This window comes from Schistocerca gregaria, chromosome 1 (genome assembly GCF_023897955.1).
Source record: "Schistocerca gregaria isolate iqSchGreg1 chromosome 1, iqSchGreg1.2, whole genome shotgun sequence".
Classification (NCBI taxonomy): Eukaryota; Metazoa; Arthropoda; class Insecta; order Orthoptera; family Acrididae; genus Schistocerca; species Schistocerca gregaria.
This window is the reverse complement of record NC_064920.1, coordinates 487,849,519-487,872,893: the sequence shown is the minus strand read 5'-3', so window position 1 is coordinate 487,872,893 and position 23,375 is coordinate 487,849,519. Positions and strand designations below refer to the sequence as shown.

Below are 23,375 nucleotides of genomic sequence, written 5' to 3'. Positions count from 1 at the left end.
TCGTGTCACTGGGGGCCACAATTATTCGAGACTGGTCTGAAGAATATTCTGGACAATGCGAGTAAATGATCTGGCCATTCAAGATCACCCGATATGAATCCCATCGAACATTTATGGATCATAATCGAGAACTCAGTTCGGTCACAGAGTCCTGCGGCGGCAACACATTCGCAATTGTGGACTACTATAGAGGCAGCACGGATCAGTATTTCTGCAGAAGACTTCCAACGACTTGTAAGTCTATACCACTCCGAGTTGCTGCATTACGCCTGGCAAAAGGAGGTCCGATACGATATCGGGAGGTATCTCATGACTTTTGTCACCTGTGTATGCTAAAGGTGAGTTTTGGAGTAGTGAAGTCACTCTCAGCCAAGTGGAAATCTTTCAGTTCGACGTCATATAGGCAGAAGAAAGGAAGATTTGCGATGACCGTTCCACTGACGATCAAGTAATTAGTGATCTCATCTTTCCAAAGGAACGATCCCGGTATCCACCTTAGTCTATTTACAGAAACCACGGTAATCCTAGATCTGGATGGGTGGACGCAGGATTACAGGCACTCTTCCGCATGCGAGTACGCTATCTTAACCACTGCGCCGGTTTCTGGGTCAAATTCACCGGTCATTAGTTCAAGCACCTTCTCAGCTGGAGGGGGGGGGGGGGGGGGGGGGGGGGTAGGAGGACGCGTGAAACACGTTCGAGTCCTTCCTATCAAATAAAAATCTGAATCGAGCGACGCTAAGAACTAGGGCACTTATGACAATCGAAAACATATAGAGATTATGAGTCAAAAAGAAACAACGTGGCAAGAAAAGTTCGGTCCTGACGAAGGCAAAGGCTGTTGTTGAGTGATAGCGCAGAGTGCCAAAACTGGCTTTTATAAAGTAACTAGATGACAAACCTGGCACTGACCGGGTATTCATTTTGACAATTTTCCATTAGGGAAAAAAAATGAACTGTGTTTGTAGTGAAGTACTGAAAAAATTTGTTATCCATGTATTCGTGGGAACATCTATGAAACTATGCAACATTCTAACTGAGAAATATCCACAATGTGTAACTACAGTATCCTAACTAAACATGATCCCTGATAGTTTCTGTACGAAGGGCGCAGCTGCTTCGCGTGTCTACAACATATTTTCGTAAATGTCTCGTTGGCAACACCTCTTCATAGCTCTATAGACGGTTATCGTTTTCGCCTACAGCCGTTCGCGCTGCGCAGTACAATCGTCAAAAGCGCTTCCAAATGACAAGAATAACCGTAAGTTGTCACAACTGTAGGAGCGTCTTAGTAGTACAGAATAGATGTAGTAAAACATCTTGGATGATGTGGCGTTTTTTCACGTATCTCACTGTTTATGTCATCACATGCTTTGAACTATATGGCATACAATGATATATTTCTGTGGGTACATTCAGCGGCAAAAGTGGATACTCCCTGCAGAATGTGTCGCGAATTGAGTTGATAGAAAATAAGTAACAAACTTAAACGTAGTGCATAGTGCGGTAGTTTTTCCACGCATTTCTGTGTTCATGACGTGTTATCTCTTGAACTACGTGTGGTACCACGATAATCTTTTGTAGCTGCATTTGGCGACCTACGTGGGTACTTCCTGCGAAATTCATTGCGAATACAGTCAGTAGCACAGAACTAATACACCGAAACGTCACGCATTATGCGGTAGTTTCACGTATCTCATTGTTCATGGAATAATATCTCCTGAACTATGATACGTAGGTGGTTCTTACACCACAGCGATTTTTGTGAAACAGCATGAGACATGTATAACACGAGTTTGGTTGAAGTCGGTCCAGTGATCTAGGAGTTGGTGTGGAGAAAACACACACACACACACACACACACACACACACACACTCTCTCTCTCTCTCTCTCTCTCTCTCTCTCTCTCTCTCTCTCTCTCTTTGGGACCCGTACAATAGTAATGAAGATAAAAACCCTACGCTGTGGCACCAGAACAATGGTAATGAAGATATTTAATGTCGTTAGTACCTTTATTTGCTTCCGTGAAAAACACATAACATAAGGACAACGCTGCAGATTCCTATATTGGTATCCGAGGTGGTGCACGGTAAGGTTCTTAGAACGACAGTGATTAATGAAAAATTGAGTATAGTGTTTATTAATGCCCTTCGGGAAATAAATTATTAGAGTAATAGATTCCGAAAAGTTTCTGACGCTGACAAGAGCGATACGAGTACATACTCAGATGTTTTAAACACAACAGTGGAAACTAGAAAACAGAAAGGAGATATGCGACATTCTGATGGCGTTGCTATCTTGCTGGCCGAGAGCAGGGCTCGAAATATCTCAGGTTTGAATTCTCTCTTCATTTCCCCTTACTTACTGGTGGAACTCAGTAAACACTGCATAATTTTTTCGTGAATTTTATATTAACACGGGTGGTCACGTGTAGTTATATCATCCTCATACATTACTACAAAACAGATCAAATTTGGCGTCCTAAAGAACAGCGATGTCCCATTACTCTATTAAAATGAACAAGGCTGTAACTCAAACCGCTAGACGGAACGTTACATTACAAGAAAAGTATAACATTCGTATCGTTCCCCAAACGGAACAAGTATTTTTATTTCATCATGCATAATTAAAACGACCCCAGAAAAGAGGTTCTCGACACTTCACTATCTTAACTTAAGAAGACATTTTTTGATGTACACGAGGCGATGATCAGAGGGTGCATTATCATGGCCGAGATGTGGAATATGCACGTAGGGTGGGAGTCGCTGTTCTAAGATTCCTTAGCGTATGTTCCGAATAGTCTAGACGAAGCAGTTTTCTTTGGATACGCATTATCTATATCAGGGCAGTTCTATATCTCAGCTTTTTACATTGTCGATTATCAATGACAGGTCTAAATCTTGCAAGTATTGGTTGGTCGGTTCGGTGGGTATAGGAATCAAACTACAGGGTCATTAGTCCCTTCTGTAAGTATCTGCCAGATTTTATTCGCGTATCTTGCACCCTCTGAGAGTGCACATCCTTGTGGTACACATACACGGTTCACAGAACTTTCAGTGCACACAGTGTTTGTAGGGAATTGTTTAATTGTAATGATGCTACTTCACGGATTGCTATTTAAGACTCCGCGCTGATGCAAGAAACCCATGCCTGATGAGCAACAACGATATTTTGAAACAATTTCGTCTCCTATTCTCTGCCGTTGGCAACTCAAACACGACGGCACTTTTATTTTCGAAGCCTTTGACGACTAATCGCAGAGGATGAGGGGAAGGTGCAAAGTAGCCGACCTGGCACAAAAATAGCCTCTGTTCAAGTGGCTGTTTAAAGTGTGTGCTCCATTGTAGCATGTACACTGAAATATCTAGCCCAAAGTAAAATTAATCCGAAGTTGAGGACGATTTATCAGAACCTTGTTCCTTAATTTTCAACATTAGCTGCTGAATTCAAATGTAGGTGTCTCTCTCTTTGAGATGACCCCTATAAGGCTGTACCAAAGGTGCAAGCACATAGCCGGACATCCGAAAACAGCACGATATGACAAGCTACTGAACAATCGATTTTAAAAGGAGTATGAAATAGCCACACCACAGAAATATAAGAAGAAAGGTTACGGTTCACCATACGTTAAGAATTTAACAACGAAAATGTTTTACGCATATGAGTTGCGCTTTTGTCGAGTACTGACCAAAATGAGATTCAAAAACAAATTTCTATGCAATGTTTTGACTGTTTTAAACATAATCCAACAGTTCTCGTGTGGTGGTTCGTTACTGTAGATGAGTCGTGGGCTGCACCTCACGTCAGAAATTCAACAGCTATCACGGCAGCGGACGGATACCGGTGGTCAAGCCCAAGGTAGTTTAATCTTCTGCAAAACTTTAACCATAAAGTTTTGTGGGTTTTAAAAGGAATTCTTTCTGTTGATTAACTTGTAAATAACAAAATTGTCGAATGCTAGGCATGTTTACTGCGTCGACTGGGTAGAAAAAACGTAAGAAATGCGCTGGATTACAAATGTGGGAAAAATCATCTTACCTGACGGCAATGAGAGACGATATGGCAATGCGAAAAACTGAGGGATTTGAAATATTAACCATTCTTTCGTAAGCCCTCAGATAATCCTCTGATGCTGTTATGTATGACAAAGTGCTACACGAAAAAGAGCTGCACAAATATCGAGTCGGATTTTGATAGTATTATAGTGGTGCTGAGACTGCTTTAAATGTCCATAAAAGTAAATCCGTGCAAAACGAGAAAAAAGAACTTAGTATCGTATGACTACAACATCAAGTCACTACTGGACGAGGTGAATTCATACAAATATCAGGGTTTAACGTTTTATAAGTATATCAAATGGAACGATTGCATAGGCTCTGCGTAGGTAAAGCAGGTAGGAGACTCCGGGTCAGTGGAGGAATACTAGGGTAACGCAACCAGTCTATAAAGGAAACTGCTTACGTGACACTCATGTGTTCCATTCTACTATATTCTTCAAATGCGAGAGACCCGATCCAAATAATAATGACCAGATGCATACTGAAGGACAGAACGAATGGTCATGTGCTTGTTTGACCTTGGGAGTGTGTCACGCACATCATGATGAAAAGTAACTGGTAGTCACCTGAAGATAGACGCAAACTACCCCGAGAAGGCTTACTTATAAAGTTTCAAGAACTAGCTTTAAATGATGAATCCCGCAAAGATCCCGAGGATAAGATTAGACCAATTATATCGCGCACGGAGGAGTTCAATCAATCATGTTCCCGCGTTCCGATTGTGAATGGAACGGGAAAAGTTCTGATAGTTGGTACGGTAGAGTGTACCTTCTGTCAGGCACTTCAGAGTGGTTTTGTTGAATACTGTTGTAAGTTTTTCACCTTGCAGATGTTGTATGTTGAAATAAGATTACTTAATTGTCGAATATTATACAGGGTGTCTCCGACGATAGGTTATACCTGAAGACTCTGCACATGCGCAACAAATCGGAGTGTGTGTGTGTGTGTGTGTGTGTGTGTGTGTGTGTGTGTGTGTGTGTGTGTGTGAGTGAGTGTGTGAGTGCGCGGGTACGTACATCACTTTCCTGGCCTTTTACGAAGGCGTTTTGGGAGCACACCGCGCGTTCTGTGTGAGAATTTTACGGAAACGCTGATTCGGTGACTGTAGCACGAAGGAAAAGTTTGCAGTGATCGTGGATTGCGTAATGTAAATTATGCTCCAGGTATTCCCCCTTACCCTGAGAGGGGTCAAAATGTTTCAGTGGACCCGTTAAGCAATGGCCACACAAAAATCGGGCGACCGAGGTCATCAAAAACGGGATAATCCGTGGAGAGTGTAAATCGGCCTGCTCGTGATGATCCTAATCACTCCACTGGTAACTGTGCAAATTCCTTAAATCTGCATAGAGCACCACTGCACCGAATCTACAAAAATATCTTAAACTGCACCCTTACAAAGTCTAACTGATGCAACAATTAAAGCCTCAGGATGCTATACATATCCTGTAGTTTGTTAATGATGTGACTGAGTGACCATTTCACATCATCTTGTTTTCTGACCAGGCTCATTTTCACCTGAACGGTCACACTAATAAGCAAAATTGGCGCTGCTACACTGCAACGAATCCCAAACAGAAGCATGAGAAACACCTACATTCGACAAAAGTTACTATGTGCGCTGTGACGTTTACTCGAGGAATAATTGGCTCGTACTTTTTCGAGGACAAGGGCTGTAGTGCAGTTACAGTGAATTCGGAGTGTTGTGTGTCGACGTATAACAACTTCTTGGTGCCTGAATTGCAAAAACTTACCCGGTTACAACCGAAGAACTTGATTTCAGAAAGATGAAGCCACAGCACACACGCACAATGCGTATATCCTGCAAGTTTGTGAAATTTACCATGGTAAATTATTCTCCAGGAAGGGACATAAATTAGACCACGCGCAGCCCAGATTTGAGTCCCTTGGCTTGTTTGTTATAGAGATAAACATAAAGAAAATACCCGTAGCGAAGTGGCAGCCATCCCAGTGTTTAAATGACTAGCCGTCATCCAAAATTTTGTACATCGTTTGAATGAGTGCCGTAGGCGTGCTGGACTGTACTTAAATGACATTACTTTTAGGAAGTAAATTACTAAACTGCTTATCTTAATAATAAATAACGATTCTGTCGATAGGCTTCAACTTTTATTTTATAAACTTTCTTTTGAGACACCCTGTACAAGCGGGAAAAAGTGAACAGCGAATTACTGGAGTCTCAGTATCCCACATGGGACGTACGTGAACGAAGGGATCGGACAGAAACGGAAACTGTGTCCGGCGAAGACGAGCGAGCGAATAGTTTTGAGCCGCTCACAATGAAATTATGGCAGAGGGTTTGGGACAGGCGGTGGCGGTGCCGGTGCCGACAGAAATCACGTACCTGCCTGCGGAGGCGCCGGCTGGAGCTATAGTTATACGTAATATAACGACACGGGCGCCGCCGGAGAGGCAGGGAGAGGCCTGCCTGCAATTACTCGGAACCCTTTGCCGCTCGGCCAGATGAAATGGACGGACGTAATGCCATTGTTTTACGAGGCGCTGCCCTGCATTTGGGGCCGGAGGAATAGTCGTTACAATTGCTCGCCGCCGTCCGGCCCCGCATCATCATGATCATTATTCGTAATGATCGTGATTGCGAAGGACGCCAAACAGTCCTCCCGCGCCGCCCACTAAACCGATGCGCAGATGTATGTGTGAACCAAGAAGCCGCCTCCCACGTCATCAGATCTGAAGTGAAGACGCCGTTCTACTAATGTTACGAAAACTTACGGTATCACGGACGAAATCTTTCGTTTCTGATAAAGTGTTAGCCGTGCCCAACAATCAGGGCAGGTCAAAGATGCGTGCCACACTTGTGTGTTGTACCATCATCGACTAGTTCACTTAAGCCATACGTGTACACTTCAGGACTAGTGCACTTCGTTACTGTTCCAAGAACAGCTCTAATAAACACCAGGTTACAGCATTAGAAATTTAATGGTCTTTCGTCAGTGACTTCTTATAAGTTCTCCAGCGTACCTCACGGGACTAGAACCCCTGGACAAAAGGAAGTTTGGAAAGTAAGAGGCGGGTATTCAAAAAATGGTTCAAATGGCTCTGAGCACTATGGGACTTAACATCTTTGGTCATCAGTCCCCTAGAACTTAGAACTACTTAAACCTAACTAACCTAATGACATCACACACATCCATGCCCGAGGCAGGATTCGAACCTGCGACCGTAGCAGTCACGCGGTTCCGGACTGAGCACCTTAACCGCGAGACCACCGCGGCCGGCAGGCGGGTATTGCCAATATTAAAGTTTGTGAGGTCAGGAGGCGAGATGTGCCTGGAGAGATCATTGGGTCTCCCTCTTATGAGTCGTCACACGAAGTTTTACTTATGTTTCAGCAGATATCTGCAATTTCGTTTTGAAATTTGTAACTGGAGTTAGCCCAAACAAATACTGATTATACAGTCTTCCATGCGACGCCTGGGGAAACTTTGTTCCCAGTTACAAAGTGGGATTTTTTCGATAAAGCGATTTATGCGATTTTTGTTTTACCGATATGTAGAACACGGACAGTGAAACACGATGAATAACTAGTTCTCCAGCAGCGCTACCGCCACGCAGCAGCGCCCCTCAGTTGCTGCAGGAGTACTTCGTGTTTCACGGTTCCTGTTAATACATGCCCGTAACACAAATATGACATTACGCTAATTTGCGACCGCTCTATCGAATAGGCATGTAAAATTCAATTTTAAAAATTATCCTGTTTGTGTAACAGGAAAGAAACTGGCGTTTTCCGTTGAGAACGAGCGTCACAAGAAAGACAAGACGAATATTATTCGTTTGGTCTGACTCCAGCTACACAACGCCAATAATGAAACTGCAAAAATCTGGCGAAACGCCAGAGAAAATGCGCCTGGAAACACTTAGGTTGTAATACGTGATGCACACAGTTTCCTAATTCTAGTACGCCTTCTTAGTCGAAGGGGCATTAAATAATGTTCTTTACTCGAGATTCTGAAATAGCGTTCTGTCATCGCAGAACCAGAATGGTAAGCGAATATTTTGTGCTGTTTCTTTCAGCGACTCGAGAAACAAATATTTTATGGAAGCTACGTAACTGGATACAGTGCACCATGTTCCATCATATGACAGTCGAATTAAGAGTCTATGAATGATGACAGTTCGAATGAAAGCTGCGAATTCTCGACGGTGCCGACAGGAAATAAAACAAAGCACTTTTTTGAGTCCAGGAAAGATTAATGTAACTGATTAAAATTGCCTTTTCCTCGATTACTGTATAATTGCGAAGAAAGGACGACAGCGTTAAAACCGAATGTAGCTGGAAACAGTACAACTGCATCCTTCACGTCTTCTTGAAAAACTGTGAGAACGATGAGTCTAATGGCGGGTATTGCCACGTAAATAAATTCCCCGTTCCCACCGATCCACCCCTTGCCACAAGTAAGCCACACAGTCTTCACTAAAAGCACAAAACTCTGTAAGTCCTACGATCGACACTGGCATTCTTCTACTCCGTGTTCTGCATTCATACCCTGCCTCCGTAACAATCATCAACGCGGCTGAAAACCTTCTATTTCCCGGTGGTGAAAACTGACGTTTACTTTCAAGTAACTGCAACAGGAATTAATTTCACTCATATAAATCACAAATGCAGCTGTTAGACGTGAAAAAAAAAGAATGCTGCTTTGGCATTACACCAGGTACACTTCTTATCGCCGGCCGTTGTGGCCGAGCGGATCTAGGCGCTTCAGTCCGGAACCGCGCTGCTGCTACGGTCGCAGGTTCGAATCCTGCCTCGGGCTTGGATGTGTGTGATGTCATTAGGTTAGTTAGGTTTAAGTAGTTTTAAGTTCTAGGGGACTGATGACGAAAGATGTTAAGTCCCATAGTGCTTAGAGCCATTTGAACCATTTTGAACTTCTTATTGTTGGTGCTTGCGTACGTTGTTATGACAAAGTCATTATATTAAAGCAAAGAACATTAGTTTGTGGAGGAAGTCGAAACGAGGAAGTTCTAGGAGTTTTCGTATCGATAGTCACCCTCAGATGATATTAGCAGCTATCGAATGTGTGATAAACGTGAAAGTGTCGAAGTATGGAGAATCAAGTATATGGGGGAGACCAAATACTCATATGTTTATACGCAACTTTGACTTGTATTCAGCTTTTATCAGTTTTTATTAACATTGTTATTTTTGCATTTATAAGTTTAGTTTTCCGACCTTTGGATATTAATCTATCTTTCCACTCCTAAAACGTACTCCATCTACATATCAAATCTGCCTACGTATATGTTCATACATGGCACATGAACAAAATGAACTGAATGTAATGAACTCGTATCTTCAGTATAGCCACAGGCATCTATATACTAATACTAATACTACTACTACTACTAGAAATTTGAAACGGTTTAACTGTATTCTTGAAGGAAACATTACTATTTACCTTGTTGTGTTGTGGTCTTCTAGATATTTCTTCCTCTCCACCTCGTCCATATCCAACAATTTATTTTCAAAGACTCCAGAAAAGGGGATGATTATGGAACCTGGGTCATTTTTATCAACCCATTCTTTGATTTTAATTAACCTAAGGGAAAAGAACAGATTAAATCCTTCAATGTTTTATTATTATTTTTAGGGAAACTTCTTGCAAATGACTGCAAGAAGTAAGAGTATGAAGAGCAAGTGACTATTTTGTTAAAACTGAATTACTGTGCAACAGATACAGGGAGATAGGGTAAATGCGTATAGTTATCCATCAACAAAAATTTAAAAACACCCGTCACAATAACAACAGAATTCTCCCTCTTCACTCTGCGGTCTGACAAAAATTTTCTTCAAACATCGAAACGACAATGTGGGGCATACTTTATACTGAAACGTGTTCATTAATATCAATATGAAAATAAATGTATCTGTACTCACCATTTATTCTTTTTTCTAATGTAGTCCTTTTCAGAGAGGTTAACCAGGTATATCACAGGTTTGGTGGTGATGAACATATGCTTGTTTAGGACCTCGATCTGCAGGCGAAAAGAAATTTCTCTTACTGTACAGTCGTTGTCATTCAGCTTTGTAAAGATACGTAAGGCTATGACAATGAAATAAATGTTTTCGACTTACCTTATTATCGGACAGAGACAATACTTTAATGTTTTTAAATGTACAATACAACCATCAAATTTGATGTTATACTTGGTGTCCTCCCACCATCAAAGTTGTACAATTGGGAAAAAAACGAGCGATGAAATGGAAGATGTATGTCGCCTACAGAAAAATTAAACTTTTGGAGAAAAGAAAAGCACCTGTAGGAGTAAAAAGTGCACGAATGAAATGAAAGTGCTAAGGAAAGACAGAAAGGTTTTGTGGAAGGAATATAGCCTATAAAGGCGTTACATAAAGGACACGAACCTTAAGACGAAGCAAATGAAGAAGAGAGAGGGAATGTGGCAACTAGGAGAAGAGTTCGACAGTGTGCTGAAAGACCTAGGTCGAAAGACGTCCCCTGGACTATACGACATTCATTTAAAATTATTGAGATCCTAAAAGTAGTGGACAACTTCTGATATTTGAGAAGAAAAATAAATCACGATGCGCGAAGTAGATAGGATATAAGATAGACTGGATAAAGCAATAAAAGTATATCTGAAAAAGAGGGATTCTTAACAATGAATGTGTATTTAACTGTTAGAAAGATTTTTCCGAAGTTGTTTTGTCTGGAACGTAGCCTGTTACAGAACTGAAGCGTGGGCAATAAAATATTCAGACTTGGAAGAGAAAAGAAGATTTTGAAATATGGCGCTAAAGCAGAATGGTGAAGATTTGATGGGTAGATCGAATAAGCAATGAAGAGGGTTTGAAACGAACTGGGCAGCAGGAAAGAAATTTATGGTGCAACTTGACTAATAGAAGAGATCGGCTGATAGGGCAAACAGGAGGCAAATTTACAGAAGGAGACCAAGGACCGACTGTACCAAGCACGTCCTCATGGATTTAGGTTGCAGCAGTTATGCAGAAATGAAGAGGCTTGCACAGAATAGACTAGTGAGAAGAGCATCTATCCAGTCCTCGGACTGAAGACTACAACACAAAACGAATGGAAAGGTAGTTCAAACTAACTGTCCTCTTTATATCTGTCAAAATCAAGCAGAGTTTTTGGTTCAAATGTCTCTGAGCACTATGAGACTTAACGTCTGAGGTCATCAGTCCCCTAGAACTTACAGCTACTTAAACCTAACCAACCTAAGGACATCACAAACATCCATGCCCGAGGCAGGATTCGAACCTGCGACCGTAGCTGTCGCGCGGTTCCAGACTGACGCGTCTAGAACCGCTTGGTCACACCGGCCGGCAGGGCTTTTGGTTCTTCACATTTTCGATAAGGACGTTTACGAATAAAAGCTCCCCGTCTTTTCAAAGTGTTGTTAATTTTGTTTTGTGAAACTCATAAACATTGTCAGAATACACATTCCAAGTGTCAATCTGCTCTAATATGGAGTTATGGTCGAGAATCTAGCCTTACATAAATTTAGGTCTCATTGTTGAGCGGATTGCATAACTGACTTGATTTTCTTTAACAGACTCGCACGTTTCTGGAAAATATCTCTAGGACAAAGAACTCAAGATTTTTTCTCGTAACGGGCATACATGGTCCAAAATTGTAGTTATTAGAGTTCCAATTCTCTGTGACGGGTAGAACAGGAACCGAAGTACTTTAGTATTGTTCGTGGTTAGTACTGTTACGAGCCCTGGTAGGTCATACAGAGGGCGTGAACAGCGTCAGATGTTGAGTGATGGAAATGGAAATGAGCGTTTGGCGCCATTGGCCGGGAGGCCCCTTGGGGAGCAGGTCCAACCACCTTGACGCAGGTCTTATTACATTCGACGCCACATTGGGCGACCTGAGCGCCGGATGGGTATGAAATGATGATGAAGACAGCACAACACCCAATCCCTGAGCAGAGAAAATCTCCGAATCAGCCGGGAACCAAACCCAGGCACGTTGGTCGGCAATCCCTCACGCTCACCACTCAGCTATCGGGGCGGACATGTTGAGTGATAGCTGCGAAGGACACGGAGGTGTCAAGTGCTCTTGCGAGACAGCCTTATCAGAACCTGACAGTTTAAAAAAGAGCTCCATTCTGGTCTATGTTAGGCCGGCTGGTCGAATAGTGGAATATTCAGGTTTGTCGGTCATTCATATGTGATAGTGGTCCAATTTGGACCGCATAAGAATGTGAGGCTAGCCGCGATAAATTGCAGTTTTGCACTACCGCAAGATGACCTTCGCTGGCGAGTGTTGCAGCGATGTGGGGAGAGGTCTCTTTCTTCCAGTTTTGGAGAGGCACAGTGGTATTACTCCTGGAGTCATAGTGTGGGGACCCATCGGATATGGATTCAGGTCACGGCTGCTAGTGATGAGGGAAGCCTCAGGGCACAAAGATACGATACAGACATCCTGCGTCCTCTCATGCAACAGTATCGTGTTCAACTGGACAAAGCTCGTATATACCTGGAACCTGTCTTCATGAACCGTCTGCGTGATGTTGTAGTACTCCAACGACCAGCGAGATCCCCGTACATGTACCCGCCAGAACATCTGTTGGATCAGCTTGGACGTCAGCTTCGTTCTAGTGCTAGTGTCCAGAATATAAGGACCAGTTTCAGCAACTGTGGGGCAGCCTGCCCCACGCAGAGGTTACAGCAAATTTATGACACACTTCGCAAGTGAATCATTCCATGCGTATAAGTCAGGGAGAATGCAACCCCATATTGATAAATGGGTTCATTCTGCCAAAGTCTTTGTAAAGGGAGCAGTACATTGGCTGACTCCTTGAGGAACGCCTCTGTCGCAGCGTCTGCCACAGGAGGAGTCGGCTGAGTATCTCCGTGGAGCTTCCGCGAGCAGTAAATCAACCTGTAACGAAACGTGCTGCTCATCCTCTATCTGTCCTATCTGGTACGGATCCCAGGCTGACGTGCAATACTCAGTTACGACCTTTGTTGATGGACTATATTTCCTGAGGATTCCTTCGGTGAATCTCAGTCTGGCATCAGGCTTACCCAGATTAATTTTGTGTGGTCATTCCACTTCAAATCTCCCCGTTCGCACACTCCTACATATTTCATGGAAGTAAAAGCTTGCAGTGATTGTTCTACAATCGTGTAATCATACAATAAGGGGAATTTCTCTCTATGTGTTCGCAATACTTTTGTTTGTGTTGAAGGTCTATCACCACTTCCTACACCAAACGTCTATCATCTGCAGGTCTTCCTGCATTTCAGTACAATTTTCTAGCGTTGCTACTTCCCTATATACAACACATCATCAGCGAAAAGCCTTGTGGAACTTTTGACGTTATCAACAAAGTCATTTGTATATATTGTGAAAAGTAATGGTCCTACAACACTCCACTGGGGCACGCCAGAAAGTACTTTTACGTGGGAAGACATCTCTACGTTGAGAAGGACATGCTGTGTTTTGTGTACTAGAATTTCTTCAATTTAATCACGCAGTTGGTCTGATATACCGCACGCTCGTATTTTGTTCATTAGGCGGCAGTGCGGAAGTGTATCGAATATCTTCTGGATGAGAACAACACGGCGTCAGCCAGGGCACGGGTATCTACTGATTTCTGTTTCTCGCAAACAAATAGAGCGAGCTTGGGTCTTACACGATCGTAATTTACGGAACAACCGATGTTGATTTCTACAGTGTAGATTTCTGTCTCCAGAAATGTTATAATAAGCGAGCATAAAACTTGTTCCAAAATTGTACAACAGACCAGTGTCAGAGACAATGCCCCTTTGTTTCGTGTGCCTGTTCGAGAACCCTTTTTGAAAAGAGGAATGATAGTGCTTTTGTACAATAATTAGGAACGCTTCGCTCCTCCAGAGACCTAGGGTACATTGTTGCTAGAAGAGGGCTAAGCTCTTTCCCGTACTCTTCGTAGACTCGAACTGCTCTCCCGTGCTCAGGTCCAGTGGCCTTTCCTTTGTTAAGTGATTTGACTGCTTTACTTTCTTTGTCAGGCAGCGGAAAAACTTGGTGTGCTGCAACTCTCTTAAATGAAGGTGATGTAATACGATTTGAAAGTTGATGCCATGCTCCACGGCCGTAACAAGTATAAGTACAATACGTGGCTGGATAGTTGTGGAACAATACTACCGTCAATTCAATCAATTTTCAACTGTAATATACATTTCGTCTTAATCGTTTAAGATAGTTTTATATCAGATCGTTCACTATTCTCGTATTCAGTCGTCAGTCATGGAAAATGGCGGACAACTATCAAGTTCGCCGTGAAAATTCGCATTTCCATTTTGCGATGCATCAAAGATAAGCACACTTATTTACGGTTTTCTGACCATCACTACGCCTCGTTTCAAAACTATGAAAACTGTCTCATCAGTTAACCATTTGCTACTGATTATGTCCGCCGCTCGAGGTCTCGCGGTAGCGTTCTCGCTTCCCAAGTACGGGGTCCCGGGTTCGACCCCGGCGGGGTCAGGGATTTTTACCTACCCCGACATGACTGGGTGTTGTTGTGTCATCTTCATTCATTCCCATTACGGTCGGAGGCAACGGAAAACCACCTCCATTAGGACCTTGCTTAGTACGGCGGTGCGGGCCTCCCCTACGCTCTGTCAAGAAGCAACCGTTGTTCTTGCGGGAAGGAAGGTTGGGTTTTAACATTCTGTCAACGAGAGCTTTACAGCTCATGCCACAGGTGGAGAAGGAAATCGGCTGCGTTCTTTCCAGAGGAAACAATTCGGTATTAGTTTCAAAAGGTCGATTCTGAAAGCTACCATAGGTACTTTTTATTCGTTTTATCATCATGCTCTTTGTCATAACACCACTTCAATGGTTATTTTTCTTGAACTGAGTATTATTTTTATGTATAAAGTCAGCTTCAACAAGTTTGCCACGTTCTGAAACACGTCGTCATAGACTGCAGTCCCTCGTTCGCTATCTTCTTTGATGTCTGCACTATTATTCCAAGTCAGTGTGTCACATTCCAGACTGTACAGCTCCGCACTGTGAACGGGTTTCTATGATCAATCACACTTCTGCCATAACCGGAGGTTCAAAATGGTTGAAATGGCTCTGAGCACATGGGAATTAACATCTGAGGTCATCAGTCCCCTAGAACTTACAACTACTTAAACCTAACTACCCTAAGGACATCACACGCAACAATGCCCGAGGCAGGATTCGAACCTGCGACCGTAGCGTTCACGCGGTTCCTGACTGAAGCGCCTAGAACCGCTCGGCCACAACGGCCGGCTAAGCGGAGTTTCCTGTTGCATGATGATTAGTCGCGGGAATAAAAGCGCGAAAGATTATCACAAATTGGTCACACGGGGTATTCACTTCTTCACAAATCAACAACCGCTACAAAAGTATATTGCAAGAATACACAAAGCAAAAGTCAATACAGAGTAAGACAATGATCCTCCTAATCAAGAAACTTACTCAGAAATTCCAATGGAAATGCAATAAATGGAAAACTCCACGAATAAGAGTAAATAGTGTCCAACACCGAAAACAACGTGCAGAAAATAATAAAATTGTGATATCTCTTTAAGAGTATTAGTTTCAGATTAAGGGGGAAAATAATATAATGATACTTGGGGGTGCTCTGTCTGCTTTGGCTAAAAGAGACAAGGAACAGCTCAGCTTTTACCAGTTTTAAATGACGAGAAAAATGAAGGATTTTGTCACAATTTGGACTAGTTACTGTATGGCTGCAAAATATGGATACACTTAAAGGCTGGTGTAAAGCCACTAAGAGCAATGGAAATGTGGTTATGCCGGAGGATGACGAAAATCGGTTGGACAGAAATGAAGAATTCATGTTCATTGAAATAAATATACAAAGTCGGAAATTCTTGACTGGCGTCGTGTACAAGCCGCCAAAAATAAGCTCAATGAGTTCCTTCCAGTCGGAATTACATTCACTTCAGTGTCAATACGAACATGTCATCATAATGGGTGACTTGAACATAGACCTGCTAAGATACACTCCCTCCGCAATAAACCTAAGAAGACTGTTTAGTTGGAATAGCATGAACATTCTTCCATTACAACCTACACACCATACGGCGCACAGCCATACTCTTAAAGACGTGATCGCAACGAAACAGACTGACAAAGTAAGAGATGTTGGTCAATCATCGGCCCCTGGCGTCTCAGCACATGATGTAATATTCCTGGCCTACTCTGTGCAGCCCCCAAGAATAAAATCGCGTTACATAACTTGTAGGAACATGAAACGTATTGACCTTGACGCTCTAACAGCCGATTGCTCAGAAATCTCATGGCATCAAATAATCAGAGAACCTACAATCGACGGCAAAATTAATGAACTTGGTGATAAACTCACTGCCCTCTATGACAAACATGCACCTGTGCGCACAGTCCGTGTAAGAAAATCTCCTGCTCCATGGCTGACAGCTGAATTACGTCAAATGATGACTAATAGAGATGCTGCCCACAGGCGTTTCAAGGCAGATCCGAAACCCGAGCGTTTCGAAGAGTATAGAAAGCTACGGAACAGAGTGAAACAATGCATTCGCAATGCCAAAATCAGGCACGCTCGCTCCCTTGTATGCAGCGATCTGACACCCACGACTCTATGGAAGAATCTCCGTAGTTTGGGGGTCGGAAAGGCAAAATCGGAAACTACTTTTCATGTGTCAGCTAACGAATTAAATGAATCCTCTCTGCACCTCTGAATACCAGCTCGGCTGATAATTACCGTCCACAAGAATCCCCAAACAGGATAACTAACAACGATACCTTCCATCTAAAACATGTAACAACAAATACGGCAAGAAAAGCAATAATGAGAATCTCTTCTGATGCAATAGGCAACGACAGTATCGGTATAACCATGATTAAGAATGTTGCCGATATCTTAGTACCTGTCTTAACTGACATATTTAATTTTTCTCTCGTGAACGGAATATACCCCACTGCATGGAAAAGAAGCATAATTCGACCCATCCCTAAGATCGAAAACCCGCAACTGCCTAGTGATTACCGACCAATTAGCATACTGCCTGCTGTTTCCAAAGCACTTGACTATATTGTTCATGACCAAATCACTGAACACTTGCATGAATTCAGTCTATATGACAAATATCAATCCGGTTTCCGTAAACATCACAGCACAAACACTGCTCTAATTAAAGTAACTGATGACCTGAAATATGCCATCGACAATTGAAAGGCAACAATATTGACGCTACTGGACTTCAGCAAAGCTTTTGACACTGTTAACTTTGACATATTACTCAGAAAAATGCAACAGCTTAATTTCTCTGATACTGCAATGAGATGGTTTGAAAGCTACTTAAAAGACAGACAGCAATGTGTTGTCTGCGCAAATGAAAAATCTTTCTGGAAACATGTTTCTTCGGGAGTGCCACAAGGATCAGTATTAGGAACACTTTTGTTTTCTTTATATGTCAACGATATTTCGTCGGTTTTGTCCTCCTGTAAACATCATTTCTATGCCGACGACCTCCAGCTCTACCTAAGCGTCAGACCTGAAGACGTAAACACTGCAATCGCTCTGATGAATGATGATCTGTCTTCAGTAGTGACATGGGCGAAAAACCTTGGGCTTAAATTAAATGCAAAAAAGACGCAAGTAATCTTAATAGCCCATCAGAAATTAATAAGTTTAGATTTCCGCCAACGGCTACCTCCTATTCTGCTCGAAGGTACTCCAATACCATATCAGAAAACAGTGAAGAACTTGGGTGTAACTTTGGACGAGCATCTAAACTGGGCGGAGAATACAGTCGCAGTGTGCCGAAAGACGTCTGATTGTCTCTATGCTCTCAAAAAGTTTCGGAACATATTCCCACAGGACTTGAAACGCCAGCTCGTGCAAGCACTCGGTCTGCCGAACCTCCACTATTGTGATGTGATTCAACAAGGCATGAGTAGTGAAAACAAAAGACGGCTAGAGCTAACCATGAATGCCTGTGTGCGTTACACCTGCAACATTCGTCGATATGATCATGTTAGTGCTTCATACTCCGAGCTAGGGTGGCTGCGGCCGGACAAACTGCGTGACTACCACACTCTATGTCTACTTCACCGACTCCTCGTCGCGCAAGCACCCCAGTACCTAGCTTCAGAGATTAAAAACCTGTCATGCCATCATAATCGAAACACGAGGTCACTCTTATCTGGTATCCTAACTGTGCCCACTCACAAAACAAAAACTTTTGCAAACTCCTTCTCAGTTGCCGCTGTCCGCCTCTGGAACAAACTGCCCCTTACCTTGAGGAAAATTCAATCTCCTGTTGCTTTTAAGAAGAAGTTGAAGCATTTCCTACTATCATCCGCATAAAATTCTCCACAAAATTAATGTGCAAGGCCAATCCTCTCATGTGTCAAATAGCAAAGCTAGCGTCTCCTATCTTGCTCCTGAGATGCCTTCCTCTTCATCTATCTCTATTAGCCACGCATTCTCCTTTTCCTTTACATTTTCCTTAATTATGTTTTATGATGTCTCTCTATTCTTCTCCTCCCTTCACCATGAGTCTCCCTCATACTCCCTGCTGCCAGCACTCCTATCTAAAATCTTTCTCTTCAATAATGTATTTTTCGAGGTGTACCTTTCTAATTGTTTATCTCACTTTTGTATTAGATGTAGTTTAACATGCCTACTAAAACATATGACTGTAAAATAAGTAGAATGCCTGGTTAGATGTAAGAGAGGGCCTGATGGCCCTAATCTTGCCAGGTTAAATAAATAAATAAATAAAAATAAATAAAACCAGAAATTAAAAGGAATGAGTGCACAACAGAACTTCCCTATAATAATGGGAAGAAGATAACCACCACTCTTTGCGCAACTGGTAATAGATATAGATTCTTTAACAACATTCTAAAGGGCGGGATTCTTGGGATGAAACAAAGAGGCAAACTAACATAAAAGATCAGAGAACAGCTGGTGCAGAGAATGTGGTACCGAAACTACAAAGAAATGGACAGACCTGCAGCGAAAATATGTAAATGGTTGCAGCGATAATGCGTAGCCTTTAGACAACGGTTACATCTACATCTGCATGACTACTCTGTAATTCACATCTAAGTTCTTGGCAGAAGGTTCATCGAACCACCTTCAGATTATTTTCCTACCGTTCCACTCTCGACAACGCGCGGGAAAAATGAACGCTTAAATCTTCCGCTCAAGGTTTTTTTTTCTGTAATATATCACGATGATAATTTCTCCCTATGTAGATAGACGGCAATAAAATATTGTCGCAATCGGAGGAGAAAGTTGGTGGCTGAAATTTCATGAAAAGATGACGTTGCACTGAAAAACGGTTTGTTTAAATGATTTTAGCTGAAATGACAAGTTTTAGATAAGCGTGATTTATCGTGTAAGCGAAATTTAACGGATTCCTCTTGGCGGTCACGTGGATGTCCTCACACTTTTCGCCGGCACAGATACATTTTGCAACTGATTTTGGTTTTCTGAGACTTTAATGAATGGTACACGACAGCATCTGGCCTGTGCGGCTGATCCCGGCGGTAGTTCGAGTTCTCCCTCGGGCGTGGATGTGTGTGTTTGTCTTTAGGACAATTTAGGTTAAGTAGTGTGTAAGCTTAGGGACTGATGACCTTAGCAGTTAAGTCTCATAAGATTTCACACACATTTGAACATTTTGAACGACAGCATCATCTGCAAACAATCTAAGAGATTGCCTTCTAAATCGTTTAGATAGATCAGGAACTACAGAGTCGCGCGGTCTAGGCGTGTTGCCATGGTTCGCGCGGCTCTCCCCGCCCCCTCCCCCCTCCCCTCCCCTCGTCACAGGTTCTAGTCCTCCCTTGGGCATGGGTGTGTATGTTGTCCTCAGCGTAAGTTAGTTTAAGTAGTGGGTAAGCCTAGGGACCGATGACCTCAGCAATTTGGTCCCACAGGAACATTCCACAAATTTCCAAATTTTCCAGGAACAGCAGAGTGCTTAAAACACTTCCTCGCGGAACGGCAGATATGACTTCCATTACACTGGATGACTTTCCGTCAACACATTCTCCGCAAACCATTGCACAGTGCATAGCAGATGGCTCTTTCCGTTGTACCTAATATTAGGGTTTCTAGTCGTTCCATTCGCGTACTGATCGTGACAAGAATCACTGCCTAAATGCCTCTGCACAAGCTGTAATTAGTATCATTTTCGCGATCTCTATGTAAGCATTCGTAGGAGTTGCACTATATTCCTGTGATTCTTCACTTAATACTGATTACATAACTTTCATAAGCAGTCTTTGGCGAGATTAACTGGCGTCTATCTTCAATCGTTTGCCAATTTAAGTGTTTCATCGTTTCTGTGAAGCTCTACCGTGAATCGAACAATCTTCTGAGCATTCCGACTGCCCGCTCTGCCGTTTTAAGAATATCGAAGCACCTATCCACTATTTTACTGGAGCCTTGACACAGTAAAAAAAAAAGAAAACAACTCCCGCAATTATAAAATGAAACCAGGCACCATTGTTTTACATCTTTTTCTTTCAAGTGTGTTGTGTACTATTTTCTATGAGCTTTCATGGCAAAGTGAGAGAAGTACTGGGTGACCATAACTAAAGTTCCAGTTTCAAAACAATGTAGGAGAACCACTGCTCAGTACCAGTGTGCTAACCACTGTGCCCCCTCGTTCAGTGCAACCGGCTGAGACGACAGACAAATTTGCCGGCACTGCGTTCGTCTCTCTCTCTCTCTCTCTCTCTCTCTCTCTCTCTCTCTCTCTCTCTAGATATACCATGTCGTGAAGATTGCATTACTCTTCACTCCCTGGTGTGGCATCAACTGACAACTAAGTAATCGTACATACGCTGAAATACGAACGGCCATTCAACTTACATGTTAATCCTGTGTTTTTTCAACTACCGTCATTAAAAAACCAAGTGTGCTTGTCAGAAAACGACATTCATAAATAAGCTCGGTGTAAGTATATGTTAAGTTTTCAGTCTTTTATGATAGATCCCATTCTTCCTCAACAGCCCCAACCAAAGGAGGTAGAGACGATGAAAAGCAGTCTGGACACAAGCCGACGCCTTATATCATTCCACAGGTGTTTCCCTGAGTCCAGATCTGGACTTTGGGCTGTCTGGTCCATTTCAGAAATGCTACTGTCCTCAAACCATTGCCTCCACAGATGCTGCTTTATTAGAAGGTGCATTGTCGGTGCTGGTACAATTAATCATTGTTTCCAAAAGAGTTCCTCAACTATGCGCGGCATGTTATGCTGAAAAATGAGTTATCTTTCCGAATTTAGCGTTTTCTTAAGTGCAATAAGGGGACATCATAACCACGAAAAACATATCCATACCACTAGATCACCTCCACCGTACTTCACTACATACGAATGGAACGTAACATTCTCCAGGCATTCACCAAACCCAAAAACTTTCATTGGACTGCCAAAGAACATTAGAGATGGGAAAAGCTGTTCTTTTCAGAGTCGGATGAGAACCGGTCACTCACCAGAACGAACTAGCTTCTTTTCATGACTCAGCAGTCACCATTCACTCATAAAAAAAGTAAAAGGAAGGTACATTGCCTTTTTAATTCAGGTCACTAAATCAGTATTTTTATCCGATTTGGTTCTATTTTGAAAGAACATATAAAGAGGAGTAATAATTTCGTGTTATGTCACTAGTGATTTTCAGATATAAAGCATTAAATTTCATCTGCTGTAAAAATTATAAATATTACAAAAACATGCTTCATGTTTTATCAAGTAGAAATTTTTTAAGCATGAAGGCTGATTCTTGTTATATTTTGATATTTTTACTGAAATTTTTTTTTAAATTGTTACAGCTACTGAAGTGTGCCTGCAGTCATCATTTATAGTCAGTATTACCATATATGTTCCATTAAGGAAAAAAGTTTCACTGAACTACTCCCAGAATGAAAAAGTCATGTGTCACGGTGGTAACTGGTTGCAAAATGAGCTCTGCTTTTTCTCGCTGAACAACCAACGCTTTCATTTCTGCAGTAGCCTCCATGTAGCAGTCCTGAAATGTTTTGTCGTCTGAAAATCCTTGCCTCTGAATCGGGTCCAGTAACGTTGCCTTATTAATAAGTTCGTTGCTGGAGATAACCCCAAACCACTCTGATAGCCCTTTAAGCTAATTATCAGCTAATTTCTTGAGGATATTCTTTATTGTTGTCTTTAAACGATTTTACTTTCCGTTCCATTAATCTTGGCAAGACTTTCATTTTCGAAAATGAGACTTTTCTCTGAGGACACCGCTTTGATTACCTCACAGAAAACTTTGTAAAGCCTGTTGCATTATCTCCCAGTCTGTATGTTTTAAGCTTAAGGTGATCGATTTTCCACCTAATATAGCGAGTCAAAAAATTATGGGATCTTTATTTACAGTAAAGCTTTGCAACATTTCTTGATCGGCTTCCCCCTCATCGTTCCAGAGGTATTGTAGTATGCTTCCATTTTAGATGTCTCTTCAGGTTTGATGATGAGCCAGAAGTATTGGAAATTATCTGCTGACAGTAGCGGCATTTTCCTTTTTCTTCCATTTTGATAAATTGGTACAGAACATTACTCGTAATTCTTCTAGGCGAAGGCAATGTGGATTACATACTTTCGTGCAGCACTGTTAAAATCAAAATGCTTACTATTTATACAGCCATTTTAAATTGTAAAACCTTAAAGCGAGAACAAATACACATGCACACATTCCATAATCAGAAGTTATAGAGTAGAATGTAGAACGTTGTTATCTGCGAAACCTAGACCCACAATCGTGAGGTTTGTGTCACATATGAAAAGGTCTGAAACAGTCAGAGTGATTAAGAAACTCGTGATGACAAGCCATCTAATATGCGAGCATTTCTAGGCTGAAAGATAAAATTTTTGAATAACATGATATCCGAATTTGGGATGACTGGCTTCTGAACAAGAGATGGCTGGATAATGTTGAGGATAAAAGCTGGAAAAAAAAGTGTAAAGGGACACTAAAGCCTGTGCTTTAGAAGCTACTAACTTGTCTACTAATGCAGACACAGGTTCTACCAGTGTATCTGTATTGTTACTGTAGAACATAGTTGGCCAACTCATTTTGACGAACTCCACCATATATTTCAGAATATCAACATCCATGTCTTTCTTCTAATGATTGTGAACACCTGGCTCAAGCCAAGTGTGCTCTTCAGTCACCTAAATTTAGTCACCACTGTCCGAAGACACGACAGAAGTAACAGATGATCAGGTGGAGTAGTGGCACAAGTCAAATACAGGTTCGTAAGTATCAAACCCCTTAAGAAAA

General features: G+C 42.1%; 1 protein-coding gene across 1 annotated transcript in view; it reads right to left on the bottom strand.

Moving 5' to 3' along the window:
• LOC126353788 (obg-like ATPase 1) overlaps positions 1–23,375 on the bottom strand; it is a 263,208-nt gene that overhangs the window by 44,901 nt on the left and 194,932 nt on the right. The window contains exons 7-8 of the mRNA XM_050002881.1: positions 9,980–10,077; positions 9,501–9,641 (exon numbers count right to left, since the gene is read on the bottom strand). Of these exons, the coding sequence (XP_049858838.1) occupies positions 9,501–9,641; positions 9,980–10,077 (239 nt within the window). The remainder of the gene's footprint in view (positions 1–9,500; positions 9,642–9,979; positions 10,078–23,375) is intronic.